This window comes from Corticium candelabrum, chromosome 19 (genome assembly GCF_963422355.1).
Source record: "Corticium candelabrum chromosome 19, ooCorCand1.1, whole genome shotgun sequence".
NCBI classification, from domain to species: Eukaryota; Metazoa; Porifera; class Homoscleromorpha; order Homosclerophorida; family Plakinidae; genus Corticium; species Corticium candelabrum.
The window spans coordinates 103,272-124,659 of NC_085103.1; the positions used below are offsets into that span (position 1 = coordinate 103,272).

At 42.2% G+C, this 21,388-nt stretch overlaps 1 protein-coding gene across 1 annotated transcript; it reads left to right on the top strand.

Annotated features, from left to right (window-relative positions):
• Window positions 1-8,562: 8,562 nt before the first annotated feature.
• LOC134194897 (dolichyl-diphosphooligosaccharide--protein glycosyltransferase subunit STT3B-like) lies at window positions 8,563-14,418 on the top strand. The gene is made up of 5 exons (XM_062663878.1): window positions 8,563-8,787; window positions 12,204-12,312; window positions 12,368-12,477; window positions 12,545-12,633; window positions 12,699-14,418. Exons 1-5 carry the CDS (start codon window positions 8,576-8,578, stop codon window positions 12,962-12,964), a joined length of 786 nt encoding a protein of 261 aa, XP_062519862.1. The 5' UTR covers window positions 8,563-8,575; the 3' UTR covers window positions 12,965-14,418.
• Window positions 14,419-21,388: the final 6,970 nt, after the last annotated feature.

Genomic DNA, 21,388 nt, shown 5'->3' on the forward strand with positions numbered 1-21,388 from the left:
TAATTCAGGAAATACTTGTTTCAGACGAGATAAAAAGGGCAGACGATGACATTCATTAAAAGCATTCTGGAAGTCTACTTTCACACAACACAAGTCTTCTCTGTCATGATTAAAGGTACACTTCGTCGTTTAGCACTACACTCTCGCAAACTTGATTGCATTCTATGCGCAATCGAGTTGGAAGGTTGGGCTGAACTACTGGCAAAGCTGGATGTCACAGCGTAGTCACCATTACAAATAGGAAAAACGTACGGGAGCAATTTTGCTGTCTCGTTGTTGAAGAAGAGTTCGGGTCACACGTAAATTAACTTGCCATTTTTCCTTAGGTTGAAGGCACCAAATAGGTTATGTTTTACACAAAACCAGATTTGAACATGCGAGCGCTACATATCAATGTGAAAACAGCGCATACGATGATCACGTGGTAAGCAATAATTTGGTCGCGTGATAAGTGCAAGCGCACAATGCAGTGCAGTTGGTTTCTTCAGCCTTGCATGCGCATCCATGCCTGTTGCATAACCCACTGGCACATTTTTTCAACGTCTCGCGAGTGTCTTCTAGCATTTTGATGGTAGCGAGGCCTGTTTTCAGACTATTTGCTGCTAATATCTAGCGCTCTCATATCCAGCTTTACCTGTAGTTTAGACCAACCTTCTATCTTGATTGCTTAGCTACGCAATCAAGTTTGCGTGGGCGTAGCGCTAAACGACGAAGTGTACTTTTAACAAATATTTAAGACCTTAGTGTGTGAACTGCAGCTTCCATCCCACAATGTATGCCAACTCCAACCTGACCATACGGAAGGAAAGTGCCTGGAAGATGAGATTTGACTGAAAACAGCAGAGATGACTAGCTAACCATGGAATGACGTCTCTCACAGCTATTGGACGAACATCGCCTGTTTTCTTGTGGAGAGCGGTCAGTGGAACACCTGACAACCAGGGAGCAGTATTTCGATAATTTTTTACTTAGCATAGCATTCATCAATCAATCAAGTTCTTCTGTCCAAGCATTTCTGAGTATCAGGTATACAGGTACTTTTGATGGCATCTAACTAGTGTTGAGCTTGAAGTTGGGAGTACCCAGACTGGACCCTCTTGGGAAGGATTCTAATGTAGATAGAACTGTTTGTGATTCAGCAGTTAATGACAGGGGAATGTCATTTGACCAAACAGGGAGACGACTTTTCAGTTCCTTGATAGCAGGGGTATTAGATGTTGAGGCGCAACCCTGTGATCTCAATGCGTTTATTGCGTCACTGTAACGACCTTCCTTAGCTAATTCCAAACCTCGGCGAGAGTTAGCTTGAGACACAGAAACAGAAGAATTGAATAATTTCTGACGAGAATCCTGCGTAGCGTCTTGCCATAACGAAGGGGAAGTTCTCTTTTCTGCCAGCGAAGAAGCCTGGATGTCAAGATGGCTTTCACAACCTGCCTCTTCTGTCTTCCTTTGCATGGGGTAGTTCGAAGAACTACTTCGGCAAACATATGTAGTCGAACATAGCCCCACGTGTCGTTTGTATAAGCTTGTTGTAGTTCGTTTGCAAAAGTATTGAGCAAGAAGAGGACGTACCGACCTTGGTACATAAAAAATGGTTTCAACTTGTAAATTTAAAATCTCGTTTATGACAGCAAAGAGGTAGCAGACTCACCTGTAGGACGAAATGTGTGTGTGCGTGTGTGTGCGTGTGTGTGTGTGCGTGTGTGTGTGTGTGTGTGTGTGTGTGTGTGTGTGTGTGTGTGTGTGTGTGTGTGTGTGTGTGTGTGTGTGTGTGTGTGGTGTGTGTGTGTGTGTGTGTGTGTGTGTGTGTGTGTGTGTGTGTGTGTCTGTGTTTGTGGTGTGTGTGTGGTGTGTGTGTGGTGTGTGTATGTGTGATGTGTGTGTGTGTGTGTGTGTGTGTGTGTGTGTGTGTGTGTGTGTGTGTGTGTGTGTCTGTGTGTGTCTGTGTGTGTGTGTGTGTGTGTGTGTGTGTGTGTGTGTGTGTGTGTGTGTGTGTGTGTGTGTCTGTGTCTGTGTCTGTGTCTGTGTCTGTGTCTGTGTCTGTGTCTGTGTCTGTGTCTGTGTCTGTGTGTGTGTGTCTGTGTCTGTGTCTGTGTGTGTGTGTGTGTGTGTGTGTGTGTGTGTGTGTGTGTGTGTGTGTGTGTCTGTGTGGTGTGTGTGTGTGTGTGTGTGTGTGTGTGTGTGTGTGTGTGTGTGTGTGTGTGTGTGTGTGTGTGTGTATGTGTGTGTAGTGTGTGTGTGTGGTGTGTGTGTGTGTGTGTGTGTGTATGTGTGTGTAGTGTGTGTGTGGTGTGTGTGTGGTGTATGTGTGTGGTGTGTGTGTGTGTGTGTGTGTGTGTGTGTGTGTGTGTGTGTGTGTGTGTGTGTGTGTGTGTGTGTGTGTGTGTGTGTGTGTGTGTGTGTGTGTGTGTACACGAACTACTAGTACTCTGACATTTTCTCTCTGCAGTAACATGTGTGCAAACTGCGTTCATAGGCTATGTACTTAGTCAATGACAGGACAGAGGTTTTTTCATTTTACAAATATTTTGAAAAGGGTCTGAAAGTCATTCTTTAAATGAGGTGTTGGTCTCGCTAATGCTGGCCAAAGTAGCGACTAAATTTGTCGCCATGGCCATCCAATTTTTCAGATGGCGAGTAACAGTGGGTAGTAGGGCTCAGCCAATTATAAAAGAGAAGTAGAAGGCCCCTCAATTATTTCAGAGTTTATGTGTCGTGTATTCTTACGCTGCACGTGTACACTTTGTACATTGCGCAAGGTTGGTCTGACCAAACAAAACAAGGGGCAAGCTGAATACATCCGGGGCTTTGATGTTGATGCCATCTCTTTCTTGGAGTTATGAAACGTTTTTCATAGCAGACTATTTGTTAACCCTGCAAAGTGACATGTCCAGCGTATGACTTCGGTAGGACTTTCTCAATATAGTCTCTATTATTCTGGTTCTGCCTATCACAAATGCTTAATGTGAACGCATTTTCTCTGCACAAAATACGATTGTATCAAACAGTCGTAGCTCTCTTTCTATGGAGACTGTCGAAGACCTTATCAGACGTTTCAGACGTTTGTCTGATAGCTGTAGCGTTGAATCCTTCCAGCCAGAAGCAGTAGCCGAATTGTGGACTTTAGGCGGTCAACGAAGAGGTCATATACCTTATGGCCAAGAAGACTTTAGGTGTGTTATTTTATGTCATAGCTGTTCATGTCAACCATAGGGGACATTTTTTAAAATTAATATTTGCTATTTTCTAAATTCTGACTGATTGTGATGCAGGTCTGTGGATGATTCGAAGCGTTGTCTGTATGTATGTCTCAGACTCTGTGTCTGTGTGTGCCCACACTCAGATAGGTGTTGAAAACCTATTTCCATGTCATTGTTATGACACTTGGGCCAATGGCTAGCATGAAGGATGATTGGTCAGGTGGCTGAAAATGAAAGTTGGTGCATCTTCAACTGAATCTTTGTTAGGCAACACGTTATCTGAAATATTTATATTGCAGGCTGTGGTAATGCCACATACCATTGTCATATTTTGACCTAGCCTCGTCCCCAGACTCTCTCGCGCTAGTCTTGTCCGGTGTTCGTATGACAATTCCAGGCGCGAGAGAGTCTGGGATCATCCCGCCTACTTCCTGCCATATCTTCTTTCTAAATGCTCACTAAGTGTCACCCCCAACGTCATCAACTGTCACCCCGAACGTCATCAAGTGTCCCATAACTTCAAAATCAGATGAGCGTTAGTCTAATCCAATAAATGTATCACAGTGGATGCTATGACCATTGTTTGGTGTTTGTGGCATATCCAGCACTTGCAGACAACTGAAGCATGTTGAAAAGGTAAGTCTATGGAGTGTTGGTGACGGGTGTCGTGTAGGCTTGTAGTCTGAGATTTACAATTGGCGGAGTGATGACTTTCTAGCTAGTTCACACGCGGCCATTAGCGTTTGCGCGCAGACTAGACTCTGTAGCAAAAAGCGCGCAATGGCAAGGGAAGGGGTTGATCTTGACATGAAACTACCGTCTGGAGGGTCAACTTGAAGCTTCCAGGGCTATTCTTTCGCGAAAAGATGTATTTGTTTTCATACTTGAAGGGTAGACGGTAGTTTTATGTCAAGATCAACCCCTTCCCTTGCCATTGCGCGCTTTTTGCTACAGAGTCTAGTCTGCGCGCAAACGCTAATGGCCGCGTGTGAACTACGTAGAAGGTCATCACTCCGGATCCGTCACTTGTAGATCTCAGAGTACAAGCCTACACGACACCCGTCACCAGCACTCCCTAGTCTTACCTTTTCAACATGCTTCAGTTGTCTGCAAGTGCTGGATATGGGATATGTCACAAACACCAAACAATGGTCATAGCATCCACTGTGATACGTTTATTGGATTAGACTAACGCTAATCTGATTTTGAAGTTACGGGACACTTGATGACGTTTGGGGTGACAGTTGATGACGTTGGGGGTGACACTTAGTGAGCATTTAGAAAGAAGATATGGCAGGAAGTAGGCGGGATGATCCCAGACTCTCTCGCGCCTGGAATTGTCATACGGGCACCGGACAAGACTAGCGCGAGAGAGTCTGGGGACGAGGCTATTTTGACCTACTGTTGTTACATGTACTAATTATAATTTTGTGCTGTGCATATCAGTAGCTATGACATGACATTGTTAGGGTAAGATTGTTGTTGACAACTTGTAAATGAATTGGCACTGTCTACTAGCAACTGATTGTTTTATAGTTTAAGTTACCATACCCAAACTATAAAACAGTGTCATTAGTCATTGCATTTTATGTAAAGAATTTGCATCAGTATCAGAAAGATTAGGAGCATTCGAATTTGTTTACTATTGCTTGCTCAAGTTAAATAGATAATGACAGCCGTGGCTGGACTTATGAAGACTTGCTGTGGTTATTTGTAGATGTTTTGTTGTTTTCAGGAAGGAGTTCAGTATGTGTTGGTGTTTTGCGCTGTGATATCTGTACCTTGGATGCTTCTTGTCAAACCATTTTACCTCAAATGGAGGCACAACAAACAGTTTCCAACTGTAAGATGACCAGATGCAAATCTTCTAGTTGATGTGAAAAGCTGTTTTGGGGCGTAGGGTTATACAGAGTTTTCAGAGGACAACACAGTGGGGATACCACAAAGTGAAGACGATAAAGTTGTTCATCATGATTAGCAGCCTTCATCTCACTCTGGTCATGATGAAGAAAAGGTGAAGATCATAGCGTGCTTTATTTGTGGATTGTGCGTTTTATCTAATTTTTGTATTTTAAGTTTGAGTTCAGTGAAGTTTTTATCCATCAAGCCATCCATACTATTGAATTCTGTCTTGGTTGCATTTCTCACACAGCCTCATACCTTCGGCTGTGGGCTCTTAGCCTTGCTCATGCAGGTGCTAGATGCTTGCATGTATTCAGATCAGCTGACATACATAATGACATGTCTGTCTGCAGAGTTGTTTGCTGTTTTATGGAAAATGGTGTTCCATTCTGTTCTACAATTTGAAGGAGGCTTAGGCATTATTGCTACCTTCATAGGATTTACAGCTTGGGCTCGTATGTTTACAGATTGCTTGACTGTTTAGATAGAAAAGATATACACATTAATTAATTAAATGTCTGTGTTGGTTTAGTTCTGACTATTGCTATTTTGTTGGTGATGGAAGGACTATCAGCTTTCTTGCATACCCTTCGTCTTCATTGGTAAAGACCAATTATTGTTTATACATCTGCATTTCTGACCGTTTGCTACATGTATTTTCATTTAGGATGGAATTCCAGAGTAAGTTCTATGTAGGTGAAGGGTACAAGTTTGTGCCTTTTTCGTTTGAAGCCATCTTGAAAGAAGAGAGCAATGAGTGACAAAGTTGAAGAGAACTAGCAGCTGTCTATTGGAGTTCTGTTATTGTTGTAGTGATGGAGTGCATGGTGTCTGTTGCGTTGCTGACGTATGTTGTATTGAAATTTGTGCTAAAATCGTTAGTTGTCTAGGAATAATTACTGCCTTTATGTTGAACTGAGCCCCTATGCACCTTGCTTATAGTATGGCTTTCAGAGGTAGTACATGTGGCACGAGAAGGCTGGAAATCCTGTAGTTGGTAATTTAATTGGCGTCTTTTTTGAACAGATCAACTATAGATCATCTTTCTTCAATCTTGCAGGAGTCATTATATTCATTGAGAGACTCGTCAATGCACTCTATTAAGAGAGCTGTCAGAAATCATTTTGCAATGTCTGTTTGGTCGTCCAGAATTGATGCCGCTCGCGTAGCTTTTGACTGTGTAAACATTTATACTCGATTAGCGCAGATGCAAATAAAGCTATTCCGACCAATACGAGTCGTTAGCGACCTGTAGACAAACGTCATGTCATCAGCTCCACCATTTGGTACGTACCTGCTAACGAGAATTCGGCCATCGGGTGTCCATCCTGCACATGGTGTCTCGCTTTCTCTAGGGGTTTAATTAGCACATAGAAACGACGCCTAGTCTACATTTGCACGTGCATGTTTTTCCACGTACAGTACCAACGCTGTTACAACTAGCCTCGTACCAGACCCTCTTGCGCCGTCGTGCCCGGTTCCCGTATAACACGACAACGCCGGAGAGGGTCTGGGATCATACCGCCTACTTTCTTCACCTAGTGTCACCCCACGTCACCAATGTCAACACTCTCATGCTCTTAGTTAATTATGAAGCTATCCTTCCATCAAAGTTATGCTAGCTGTGATATCCGATTGCATACATTCACTGTTTACATTTCGTTTCTGTACAGCTGCATGAGAAGAGACCCACCTTGCCGCATGGAAAGAGATTCATTCACAGAGGGAGCTCGAGTCTGAGTTCGATTTACGTTATCTGAAGCTGTGAGGTCCAATGTGATTCGATCAGCAGTCTAGGTAGCTTGGACTAGAGATGCACTAAACGCCTCTCTATTACTGTGCTATCCTACGAGACCAATACAAATCGAGAAGCTCGTGTACGATTCGGGAACATTTGGAGTCTGGCAGAGCGTGCCAGCTGTCAGACACGGTGTGGACTTCCGCTCTAGAGTCTCTTGGAGAGGAAGTTCTCTTTTCCAGGGAGGTTGGCAAATACGTAGAGCTTGCGTAGAGACAGGATACCAAAACTGAAAGGAAACAAGTAGAATACGAATGGAAGGTTAGTCTGTTGCAAGACATTCCGTGTGACACATGAGAATAACTATTAGACTAATTGTATTAGTAGCCTGAGGCTTGGTGACATACGAGCTAGTTTGATCATTTAATAGCATAAACGGCAGGCGGTATGATCCCAGACCCTCTCAGGCGTTGTCGTGTTATACGGGAACCGGGCACGACGGCGCGAGAGGGTCTGGTACGAGGCTAGTTACAACAAGGCGTCTAGAGAGCGAAGGTAGTATGTTCAGGCGCCATGCACGTCTTGCACTGTACCTGACTTGTAACACTGGTTGTTCCACGGTGGCTCTGCATAGTGGTTCTGCAGTCTGACAGCTTGAATTTTCGATATGAGCAGCCGCGGTGTTGTTGCAATGTCGTCTACAACAGAAATTTGGCACTCCACGACAATTAGCGAAGGGGAAAGTGCATTGTCCATGACAGCGCGTCTGTTTAAATTTGACAGAATCTACGCAACCATTAATTTTGTTACGCGACCATTGCTAGGCCACCATAGTTACAGGTAAACGAGTGAGACGATTAATTAAAGCGTAAACGAAGAATTGGAGGTGAGACGATTAATCCAAGCATAAACGTAGAATTGAAGAAGAAGAGCAACTCAAAGTCTGTCTAGCTCGCGTTTGTTTGACAGCTACACATGCAAATTATACTAATAATTAGACACAGTTATTGGTATAATTAGTGGTTTATAATTAGTGGTTTCCTTTTCTTCTTCCAAGCCAACTTGGACATCCCGGCCCTTAACTTCGACATGGACGGATTCTGTCAAGATTGACAAATGCTGGTTCTGTATTCGATCGATTAGACAATCGCGTCAGCAAGGTATTTCCGCGAATTCCCAAAACATTGTACGGTCCCCGGAAAGGTCTTGCGAGTTACCGATACTTGCCTTTGTTGCTTGGCTTGAGGCATGAATATCAAGACCTTGTCTCCAACTTTGTATCGCCTACCTTGCTTACATCCCTTATCATGTTGAGCTCTAAAGCGTTCCTGCGCCTGTTTGATGTTTGTTCTTGCTGTGTCCCATGCTGATGACTAGACGGCGAGGATTGACAACCCGGGGAATGACGAAGGCGGGGAGAGACTGGCTCGAGCCTACCTATATACCCTTAGTTGCGTGATATAGTTGTCTAGCTGTAGAGCTTGGGCAGTCGATAGTAAGGTGAGAGCGGTTTCTGCCGGTCCTCGGGTAATGAACGTGGGTATTAGACAATTATCGATTAAGATGAACACCGCCTATTTCCGATGTCAATTACGATAGAGATCTGCTTTCTTCTCTCCTTCCACTCTCCCCTTCCAAGAACAGTCTGGAATACCGAGGCTATATTGGCGCGTCTGCTAGTTGTTATCAATACATCCTGGACCTATTTATTTCGGTTTCAGCACGTGCTCTAATGATGGCAGCCATTGCTGATGCTGAGGACACTACACCACCGATCTCTGAAGTGAAGCAGGAGAAACAAAGTCAGACGTTTAACGCTGCACCTGAAGGCATCAAGTCGCTGTTGACGTTTGGCGTACTGGCCCTCGCTTGTCTTGCTGCGTTCTGCAGTCGGTTGTTTGCAGTAATACGTTTCGAGAGCATCATTCACGAGTTTGATCCATGGTAGGTGTTATCTTGTTTTCGTGAACGTCTGTCTTACCATACACTAAAGGAGTTCCATGGCCTAATAGTATTGTAGTTAGATAATTTTGTGTCAAAAACGATGCTTTGATAAATATTACATTTATACAGTAATATGTAAGTTTCAACTAACAAACTTAAGTTCTTCTGACGAGCTTTGACTTTAGCTTCCAATAGCTAAGTTTGTGATTGAGATTACAACTGCTGCCAGAGTGCGGAAAGGTCACGTACAAGAATTTATCTGTACACTCCTTTGCCGATTGCTATTTCACCAACACAACTTTTAGTGAAGCAGCAGTCAGTGCTAAGCAGTAGTTAAATGGGCACTGTCATGCTATCGCATGCGCATTTTATCGGTTTGAAAGGCGCACTTTTTCAAACACTTACTAACTACGAAAACTTAGATGCTCTAATTGGCACTGAAGGCAAAGCCGACTGAAGTCTCTCTATAGCATGATTTGGAAAGATCAAGACGTTGCAGTAAGTGTCTTGTAGCTATGTCTTTTAGTTTTCAGAATTTTTTGTCTAAATCTCAATCTGCAAAACTGAGGTTGCTACACTGCAGTATTGGTAAAATTTGACAAGCACTTTTGCACTTTGAGCCAGATCGGGGTTCCTTATGCTATGCACATGACCAAGAAATTGACGTCTCATTCCCATGTAACGTCTGCCCTAGTCACGTCTTCCTCTGAGTAAGCAAGTGCACTCAGTTCACTGAGCACCGAAAATTTGCATTGTTTACAGCCTACACTGCTGCCATGCTCGTCAATCGACATCTAAGTAGCCAGCTTTATAGTAGTTTTTAATCGATCTTTGCACATGAGCAATCTTTGGACCACACTAGGAAAGGCGTACTAGTGATCGAAATTGATTTTCTTGCTAGGGCACTTGAATATAATATTATGTTATTTGCCATAGCAACGACACAAGATCTATGCTACTTGAGATCGGCTCAAAGTGTGCGTGTCTCACCATGAGTGTGCCCCTTTAAGGCACACGCCGGAGAAGTGTGCAAGCATCTAGTAGCAAGGTCCAGTGATCTAGGGCGCTTGTGTTCCTGCATAGGGATGAGTGCTACGTAAACTTAAGACGATCAATGACAGCATCCATTGCCTTCACCAAAGAGTCTCTCAAAATACCGATTCACTTAATGTTATTGGACGAAGATGAATCACACCAAATGGTCAGTCTCTAGACGGTCTGCAGTGTGAAATAACGGCTGGACATCAGACATTTACCGACCAAACGAAGCATTTGTCTGGCCATTTGTGATTTTGCCGAACATTCTGTCCAGTGGTGTAGCGTCAGGTGTGGAATTCCGTATGAGCAACCCACATTCTCGCACATCCCAATGTCTTGTCAACAAACGTAGTTTCCAGAGTTTGCACACGAAACAAATGCAAACAGCTACGCATTGTAAATGTACAGTACTATATAGCTGAACGTGTATTTTGTCAAATACCGGATGTGGGCGCTCAAGTACATACGCTGGGGCTTCGAGGGTTACGTGCGCAACAGAGACAAAAATGCAGCGGACCGCCACGGGCTGTAGATACGTGTACAGTACACGTGAATGCGGTAGGATAGGAAACTCAGAGATACTTGCGTGTAATGTTTTCTGTAGGGGCTGTATAAGAACCTAAAGACGATTAGGTTGATATGATAGCACGAAGTCACTGAACAAAAGCTGTCACTAGCGTAGCGTAGTGCATGTTCTTGGAACGATTGCAGTTTCCACGTCTAGAGGTATTGCACATATGCAGACGAAGATGACGTTTCCAAAATTCACTGGGTATGACAGTTGAAGAACTGAACGGGCATGCTAGCAAAGGCAAGGCATGCAACATCAAAGTATCATCTAGAGCCATGAAACCTGGCACTTGGTTAGGGATCCTCGAGCTAGCTGCGGTGACAAGTGTCTTTTGTTGATGTGTTTGTGCAGTGTATTCCAAAAGATTTGGTTTGGCAACACAAACACATGGACACGTGTACCAACCTCGAATTACTGCGGCAACCCATGATAGTTGTCATGAATTGATCCACTAGAGTAACCATCAACTAGACCTGAATGGAGAAACATATGTTTCCACCCAAACCACTTTATTCCTTGTACTTGTATATTCAGCGTGGTGGACTCAGATGTTGGGAAAAAGTTGAGGTGGGATCAGTGTGTGTCCATGTTTGCTTGCCCGCATCATTGCTACACTCCTCGAGGTGTTGTAAGGTCTTTACTCCCAAGCAGGTGTCCATTGAACCTGCCAAGAATGTATATAACCCTTGTGGTTGAAACTTTTGGTCTTTGGTCGTCTCACAGCCTCGACGTTTTGAAATCAATTGCACAGAGATCAGCACTGCATAATCACCTGAGCATTAGCCAAGCCACCTCACACCTCCATCAACAGTTGTCCGTCAAACTTTGTCTTTATAGTTCTAAGATGGTTTTAGAGAGACTAGTATTGGACACTAGGGAAGATATTTTTGGGTTAATTTGAGATAATTGTGTGTGGGTTGGGGTTGGGAAACTATAGTAGAATAGAGAAAATATATTGATAACATATAAATATGATGAATTGCATGTGATAAGTACTATTTGCCGGGATTGGAATGTCCGACTAGACGTTTCTAATGTCCGTCAAATTTTAGTCAAAGACTATTTCGCACACTGGGTCTGAAATTAGCACAGAGGTTCCACCATACTAATACTTAGAGCGACTGATGAACAACAGAGAGACCACTTCTGGGAATGTGAGTGTGTCAGTAAGACTCACGTGATCTGAGTTATTGTCCTTGTTACGTTTAGCCAGTAAGTCACTGTGGTGCTCGCAGGCTACTTGTTATCTCAAGTCAATATTGTCTACATGTTATGACTGAAGGAAGCATATAAAGTTGGTTGCTGACTGACGGGCAAGGCAAACATTACACTAGGTGGACAAAATTGAAACAGCCCAGCCCCATCAGTTAACGTCTGTTTGTTGGTTTTCTCTGAGATAGCGCTCAGATACTTAACTTGGTTGAGTAGTGATTTTTCATTAGGAAACGTGAATAGAACTCCAGCTTTCCAGTGTACTAAAATGTAGTAAGTACATGTACACATACTATAATTAATCTTGTCGAAGATATTTGCAAACTGCTTTTCAAGGCTTTAGTAGCTAAACATATTTAAGTGGCATTGTTTTTACATCAGATTTTCTACATCTGGTTGAAGTAATTAGCAGTTTCTATAATTATCATCATTTCGCCAATCACTTCTAGAAAGACCAGACTTCAAACGTGATTCTTAGACACCTACTTTGAATATTGCATGTCAGTTAGACAAACAGCATGTTATGTGGTGAATGGATAGCAATGTTTTGTAGTTTAATTGGTTTAGTTGGATTTCTTATGTATCTGTGGCGCAGGTTCAACTATCGTGCCACTCATCACATGGTCACTCACAACTTCTATGAGTTTCTCAACTGGTTTGATGATCGTGCTTGGTATCCCCTGGGAAGAATTGTGGGAGGAACGGTAATGTCAGTGACATGTTATCTCTAAAGAAACAACTGCAACAATCATTGTACAGGTGTATCCAGGACTTATGATAACATCTGGTCTGATCCACATGATACTAAATGGATTGAACTTCACAGTTCATATTAGAGATATCTGTGTATTTCTTGCACCAACATTTAGGTAAAACGTTTTAGTATCTGGCGTGACTCTCATTAATTGTTTTGGTGCTGTTTATTGTTTTATCTAGTGGTTTTACTGCTGTTGCTACATTTTTGTTAACGAAAGAGTTATGGAATACAGGAGCAGGCCTGCTTGCCGCATGTTTTATTGCCATAAGTAATATATGTCCTTATTAGATGTTAGTTTGTTTTGTCTGTTGGTGACTGTTAGTTTTTATGTAGTTCCAGGTTACATTTCAAGATCAGTAGCTGGCTCATATGATAATGAAGGCATTGCTATATTTGCTCTGATGTTTACCTACTATCTATGGGTTAGTACACAGATGGAATCGCTGACACACATGCATGCTCGCATGCATACACACACACACACACACACACACACACACACACACACACACACACACACACACACACACACACACACACACACAAGCAAACAAACAAACAATGAACCAAAGAACAATCTTTTCACAGTACATAAATGAAGCTTTTGTTTCGAGTTATAGCAACTCAATGTGTTATTTACAGCTATTTTATGCCACATGTTATACCTTTTGTGGAGCATGCCAGTAAAGCTAATAACAGACTGATTCTGCTGTGTAAAATGACAGTTTCCTAATTCTCTGTTTGTAAATCTTTATTCACGATTACAAGAATTGGTGTCATTTGCATGTTTCAATAAGTCAGCTGCTTGACATAATGGATTAAATAATTTCTGTTTCTGTTTGCAATTGAGAGGTTGCAAGTACATTTGAAGAGTTTTGTTTATTTACATATAAAGTGTAGGATATTTATTACATACATGAACGTTCCCCGTCCCAACTTCCCTACAACTCAAGTATGCATGTCCCAACTACGTACATCCTCTATCTCTAAATTCAAACGTAAAACCAATCTAGCATTATATAGCCATAATATCACAGATAATTGTTGTAATAAGTTGTTTAACTTTGAAAAGATCATGTGACTCATTGCAGAAATTCTCGAAGCTATTAAGCGTAGGATCTTGAGACTGTATGGTGTCCAGAGACTGAGAGTTTCCACGGCAGCAAGTGGATAAAATATATTACCAGTTGCTGTAACTCTGTCAGCGTGAAGAAAGTCTTTGCAAGCTTCCGCAGCTTCTGCAGCAGCTCCTGCATTGCTGGCAGCTTCAATAATGAATGAAGGCTGCAGGCTGTTGGATACTGTTACATCGAAGAAGCTGGGGTGACCCAGAAGAAAATCAGGATGAAATATATCACCAGGACGACTGTTGTCATAGCCAGAACAACGTTGTTCCTTTTCGCATGCTTGTTGTCTGTTAGAAGAGCTTGGTAAATCATTTGCAAAGGGCATCGTGGCATTTGATTCGGAGAGGACCGTGACTGCAGCTATCTGAATGATCGCCAAAAGGGTCATGAACTTGACCACAAACACGTTTCAATGACAATGGTGGGAAGGGGAATGAGGGATTCCTAGCCAAATTCGTATTGCAAGCACAAATTCATGTTGTGACATGGCGAGGCCTAGGTTTGGGTTTGGTAATGCCCACAACCAAGCACCAGCATGAGTAGTGGCAATGGTGTTTAATCTTGCTCTATCCAGACTAATAATCTCTTTCAAGGATGAGACTAAAGTGGAGTTGATAATATATGGCGTGCCGTTTATGCCAAAACAACTGCATAATGACTATGGCTCATCGTAGCAAGTGCATAGTGACTTTTGGTTCTAGAGTTACATTGTATAGCAAGTGCATAGTGACGTTTGGTTCTAGGGTTACATTGTATAGCAAGTGCATAGTGACGTTTGGTTCTAGAGTTACATTGTATAGCAAGTGCATAGTGACGTTTGGTTCTAGAGTTACATTGTAGCAAGTGCATAGTGACGTTTGGTTTTAAAGTTACATCGTGGCAAGTGCATAGTGGCTGTGTTCGTCATAGGCTGTCTTCACACTAGGGTTTAGAACTGGGTTTGCTACTGCTTAGCATAACCAATTACAATAATCCGGTTAGTTTACGACAGGAATGTGGGTTAGAGTAGGGCTAGCCGAGCCGTTCCGAAATGTAGGATTAGCACTGCATGGGTGTAGCTGGGGTTAGTGCTTGTCAAAACATTCCAGTTTATTCATATTGTGTATCACAGCAATGAATCAAAGAAGGTTGCTCTACTTTGTGTTGGTCTGGCAGTTTTTTCTTGAGAAAATGAAATCCGAAGCACTACTTATGGAATTCTGTAGTGAAAGACGTCGCATCCGTAGATTCAGGCAACTGTTGCTGTTCTATCACACGCATGTGGTCACTACACCTAGAGAAGGCACTCGAAGACAGAAAGCGGTCAGAAGACGTTTCAATTCTTGCGTGGGAATTGAGTAGCATAGCTTGAGTACATGATACAATAAGTTGCAGTCTGCTAGAGTTTACTCACCCTAATTAGAGGCAACTGGACAAGCTCAACATGTGAGAACACACCTTGCGTGATAGCACAGCAGGGTGTTATGATTAATTAGCGCAACCCCCCCCCCCCCCGCTTGTTAACCCAAGTGTGAACACGCCCACAAAGCACTTACGATGTAACTCTTAAACCAAACATCACTAACACTGCACTTGCTGAGCGATGTAACTCTAGAACCAAACGTCACTATGCACTTGCTATACGATGTAACTCTAGAACCAAACGTCACTATGCACTTGCTACGATGAGCAATAATATGTCAATATGCACTTGTTTTGGCAGAAATGGCACGCCATAATAATAGATCTAATGAGCGCATTGTGATGATGTTCTGAGATTACATGACGGAGGGCAATCGCTGAGTTATTTAAGTAGACGAGCGTGTACTTCATCTTCCCCAAAAATCTGGATTCTGATTCCAACTGGACCTGATTCATTGTGGATGTTGACATGTTAGACTGACTTAAAATGACTGCATCAAATGTCTAATAGAGTTGCAGCTACCTACAAAAGCTGCTGCTGATGAGCTCAATGCTTCGTATAGACCAAGACCTCTATCTCGAACTGGAAGAGTTGCTGAATCCAAGAAGAATCTTGGAAAGAAGAACAAGTGATCAATTCAAGTGAATATCTAAAAGATGCATCAAATTTTGTGACTTCATCATCAACCAAACCAGGAACAACTGTGTATAATAGATTGTTTATTTTACACACATTGAGACAGCTGTATAACAGTATAAGTTCAACCTGAGGGTGGTCTAAATCGCTGAGATGTGATTGAGCCTCAATTATCTTCTCAATGCGTCTGGCCACCATTGCTTTTATAGAATTGTCCTCACCATATAACGGAGAACCTAATAGCTCAATCCCTCTTGTGAGACGCTTGATTTGCATTGGTAACTCTGGGAAAGACTGATCACCTGTTGGCCAGTATACCTCACATTTATCCAAGTTGAGATGAAGGCCAAACGTATGACCATTTACAACAGGAGACTGTAGTAGTTTGGAGACTGATTCGCGTGTTCCAACAAAAGTGTCGTCATCAAGGTACGAAAATTGAAGTTCTGGACTGAGTTTTTCCCAAAATTGTCAAGAAATTGTGATACTAGTGTAAACAGTAGAGGACCTAGTGGATCACCTTGCTGGACACCAGCAGTTGACAAAATGCGGACATTTCCAAAACGAATCTCATTAGCTGTGTTGTATCCCCACTGTACTCATGGAAATAGTTCAGGAAATACTTGTTTCAGATGAAATAAAAAGGGCAGACAATGACATTCATTAAAAGCATTCTGGAAGTCTACTTTCACACAACACAAGTCTTCTCTGTCATGATTAAACAGATATATAAGACCTTTGCGTATGAATTTGCAGCTTCCATTGCACAATGTATGCCAACTCCAACCTGACCATTTGGAAGGAAAGTGCCTGGAAGATGAGATTTGACTGAAAACAGCAGAGACGACTAGCTAACCATTGAATGACGTCACTCACAGCTATTGGACGAATATGCCTGTTTTCTTGTGAAGAGCGGTCTGTGGAACACCTGACAACCAGGGAGCAATATTTTGATCAATTTATCCACTTAACAGAGCTTTCATCAATTGAGTGAGGTTGTTCAAGCATAACTGAGCATCAGGTATACAGGTACCTTTGATGGCATCTAACAAGTGTTGAGCTTGAAGTTGGGAGTACCCAGGACTGGATCTTCTTAGGAAGGATTCTAATGTAGCTAGAATCGTCTGTGATTCAACAATTAATGACGGAGGAATGTCATTTGACCAAACAGGAAGACTGTTCAGGATGGCAACCTTTCAGTTCCTTGATAGCAGATGTATTAGATGTTGAAGCACAACCCTGTGATCTCAATGCATTCATTGCGTCACTGTAACGACCTTCCTTAGCTAATTTCAAAGCTCGGCAAGAGTTAGCTTGAGACACAGAAACAGAAGAATTGAACAATTTCTGACGAGAATCCTGCCTAGCTTCTTGCCATAATGAAGAAAGTTCTCCTTTCTGCCAGCGAAGAAGCCGGGATGTCACAACATGCCTCTTCTGTCTTCCTCTGCATGGGGAGTTTGAAGAACTGCTTTGACAAACTTATGTAGTTGAACATAGCCCACATGCTGTCTTTATGAGCATGTAGTTCGTTTGCAAGAGTTTGAGCAAGAAGAGGAAGTACTGATCTTTGTATATAAAGAATAGTATAAACTTGTGAAGTTGAAATCTTGTTCATGACAGCAAAAAAGGTAGCAGACTCATGTGTAGGTCAAAAAGAAAGAGTAGTAGCTGCTTGAATCCCCTTCAGAACCATATCATAATGATTATCAAGATTATTTGCAACTTCAAATTGAGAAACGGATTGTTCATTCACGTGACCTATGACCATAGCACGCTTGTGTTCTGCAGTCTGAGTTTTCGAGGATAAATATGGCTCCGTTATTCTAGATATTCACGCAGACTTTTCCGTATTAACCATAATACCTCCACAGTGACTGTTACCAATACCTTGAGAATGATGACAAGATTTTCAGTGACTCGAATAGATGAAGCCACATCATGAACAGACACGACGTCTGTTTCTTTTAGCATAGATACTTGTGATAAAGCCCACTTATGTGGGCCTGAAAAAGTAAACTAAGCATAATCCCATAGGTCTGTACCTCTACTAGCAACTAAAATATAGAACCATATTTGCATTATACTTCCAAAGGTATACAGATAACTAAGTGTTCATTTAAGTTTTCTAGTGCTTTACTAATGGTAAGCCCGTTTGTAAGAATGGTCTTCCTTGCAATGTGTTTGATAACCTGAAGACTGGAAGGTGACCGAAAACGAAAATTTTCCAACACTAGTGGATAGAGAGGCAACCAGAAGATTCAACGCTGTCTTGATGGTGTTCATCTTTTTTTTTGGGTTTTGCCTGCAGCTGTGGCGGCTCTTTGTTGGCCGGCTGAGCTAACAAGGTAGGATTGCTGAAAAGAAGTTTGAACTGTGATGTCAAAATAGGCTGTGCACGACCCTGGAGGAAATCTGGGTGGAATACATCTCCAGGACAACAACTCTGTTCTCTTCTGGTCCCTGAGTTGTTTTCTAGAAGAATGTGGTACACAATGTTGCATAAACATCATGTTTGTTTCTCAGCGAATTACTGTGGCAACCCAGAATATGATCTCTATAAATGTCCAAAACAGAACCACAGTGGCATCTGGTAGCAAGGGATGGTGAAGGAAACAGAGCCAGGCCAAGTCAGAGATGGAGACAGAGAACGAATTCTTGTGAGACATAGTCAGGTCAAAGACAGAGTTGGGTATCACCCACAACCATGAGCCCGCAAATGAAACAGACACTGTGTTAAGATGAGCTCTTTCTCTTGGACTAACCGAGTTATTTATATGAGAAAATAAGGAGGAATCAAGAGTTGTTTGCAGCTGGAGTTGTGAAGAATACAGTAAATTTAAGTTGGTATTATCCGGCAAAAGAGAGATCAGGTGTTCCCGGGCTTGTAGTTTACCAGGAAGTAATAGACGTTTGAAGCTAGGTGGAAGGACAGTCTGGAAGAGAGTTGGTGATATTTATCAGGGTTCTGGCCAGGATTTTGGAAGGCGTATAGTGGTATGGGCGTGACACATAAGTCTGGTACGTGGGCGTGGCATGTACATATCTGTGCAAAATTTAAGAAATAAAAAAATTACCGTTTGTTTGGGGAGTGGTTTAGGATGCCTACTCTACCACACCAGGAATTTATCTCATTACTATTACTAGGCAACAAATCCAATTACAATACTATAGGTATGCGATTAGAGACTCATGATTGACAAGTCTCCACCTTTTACCTCATTATCACTCTGTTGATAAACGTTTCAACAGGTAATGAACAGACACTATCTAGTTAGTTCCTCGCCTTTGTCATAACTTTTGGAGAGGATGTGCACAGTGCGTGTGTGGCGTACAGTACCTACTACATGGACATTCAGTATGTGGGAGGCGTAGCGAGCCACTCTGTAGCATGCCTGGCTAGAACCCTGATATATATATATATATATATATATATATATATATATATATATATATATATATATATATATATATATATTATTTCTATTTTTACACAAATGTACCCACTACTGCTGTACACTCAAAACTATTTACTCACATACAGGAAAGTTCCAACTCAAAACATCATTCATTTCTTCAAGCATGCCGCTAGAAATCATTCTATCGTTATAATGCCACAATGTATAGAAAGCTGCTCTAACCAGTTCTTGAAAGTCTTCCAGAAAGGAACAGCTAGCACAGCGCATACTTTCAAAGCTATTGATTTCAACATTTCTAAACTATCTGGCGACCAAAGTCCAAGAGTTCCACTACCAATTGGTAAAAACTCGCCGGCAGAAGTCACTCTTGCGTTGTGACGATCATCCTTGTCCACCTCAGCTGCTTCTGCCACGATTCCTGATGTTTCGGCGACTCGAAGGATGTATGATGGTTGCAACGTGTTTCTTACTGTGATGTCAAAATATCCAGGTTGTCCTTTCAAGAAATTTTGATAGAAAACATCAGTATTTGGTTTTACCCGAGCTTCTCTGTTCTTTTACAACTCAATAAGAAGTGATTGCCAAATAGTCTCACATAAAGCATTATGACGATTCAAACGATGTGGACCATGACCACATCCAACAAGGTGATCTCCATATGGGTCTAGTGGCTGACCACACAACTATCTAATGTTGTTTGTTGGGAAAGGAAACAAACGCAAACCCAGCCAATATCTAGAAGTTACAAGAAACTCATGGGGTCCATGGTGAGGCCAAGGTTACAGTTTGGAGTTGGCCACAACCATGCACCTGCATGAGGAGATGATAGAGTCTTCAGGTGGACTCTATCTCTGAGACTCGCCAACTCTAGTAGGTTAGGGAAAGAAATGTTATCTAGTTGACTTTGAATCTGGTGTTGTGTAGCTGTCATCAAATCTAAAGAAATAGATTTGTGTTTAGAAGGTAGGTTACGTATGATTTCTCGTGTTTCCTCTTCTTCAGGTAAAGATTTGACTAAAATGGACAAAGAAGGTAGATTGCATTTCAGTAGACAGTTAACTAACATTTGATTTGAGTTACAGCTTTCGAGAAAAGCAGTAGGTGAATTAGATAAAGTGTCCCTAGCCCATGCCTCCTTTTCCAATTGGTAGCACTGCTTGTGATCATGCAAAGTCAGAAAGAGAAGATGTTGTGGTCCGGCTAAGTTATCATCATAGTCCTTCGTCAAAAGTAGACAATGGGCTATTAGCAATACCAGGTCTCACTGAACGTATTAAATGGTTAATTTTAATATGGACAGGCAACTTCTCAACAACTGAAGTTCCACTTGCGGATTTTCAAGATCTGAAAGATGGGAATGGGCCTCAACCACTTGCTCAACTTGCTTCTTGAAATAAGAAGAGAAGAATTCAGATGTTTCAAACATGGGCAAACCAAGCAATTCTATTCCATCTGACAACTGGTGTACTTCTAGTGGAAATTTAGGATGTGTTTGATCACCTGAAGGCCAAAGCACTCCACACTTTGATAAATTGACATGAAGGCCCAGGGAAAGGCCTTTGTCCATGATAAGACTTACCACCTTTGAGACAGATTTTTTTGTACCAGCAAAGGTTCCATCATCAAGGTACCACAAATTCAAGTCCAAACCTGGTACTTCTCTAACTTCATCCATTAGTTCTAGAATGACCAAAGAGAACAGTAGTGGTCCCAGGAGATTCTCTTGTTGTACTCCTGTTGTAGACTTAATTAAGGTGGTGATAGCCAAGCCGCAACTCAGCTGCATAGTGATAGCACCACTGTACCCATGCTACCAATTTCGGAAATTTCTTGTCAAGTCTCTGCAGAAAAGAACTGCGATGACATTTATTAAACGCATTCTTCATGTCCAGCTTGAAGTAACATCAATCCTGTCTTTCACCATTCTCTTCAATGTATGACTGCAAAGAAGGGACACTTGCATCTAAGCCTCCTCGTATTCCAACACCTACCCTGACCACGATGTAACAAAATGTCGGGTAAACGAACAGCAAAGCCGACTAGCCAATTGGCACAACACTTTCTGACAACAATGGGTCGAATTCCACTGGACTTCTTTTGGAGAGCTGTTAATGGAACACCAGGCAAAAAGGGAGAAATGTTGTGATCAAGTTTCCCAGACACATCAATTGTGTTAGATTCTCCAAACATGACTGTGCTTCTGGAACATTGCAACCCCATACGACATCTAGTAAATGTTGTGCTCAAAGATGAGAATAACCAGGACTTGAACCTTTGGGAAATGCTTCCAATGCTGAAACAACCTCCTGAGAGTGGACACAGCTAGTGGAGGTGGAACTTTCTAGTCAAGCAGGTAGATCGTGACTTGGATAACGACTTACTAACTCCTCCAGAGTTTCACTGCTGGCACGAGAGGCACATCCTTGTGAGCGCAAAGCC

Bases quoted from the DNA above. Each gene is read 5' to 3' on its own strand.
- LOC134194897 (XM_062663878.1), top strand. From the start codon at position 8,576: ATGATGGCAGCCATTGCTGATGCTGAGGACACTACACCACCGATCTCT. The intron at 12,313-12,367 runs GTAATGTCAGTG...ATCATTGTACAG, and splicing joins GAAGAATTGTGGGAGGAACG to GTGTATCCAGGACTTATGAT. The intron at 12,478-12,544 runs GTAAAACGTTTT...TGTTTTATCTAG, and splicing joins TTTCTTGCACCAACATTTAG to TGGTTTTACTGCTGTTGCTA.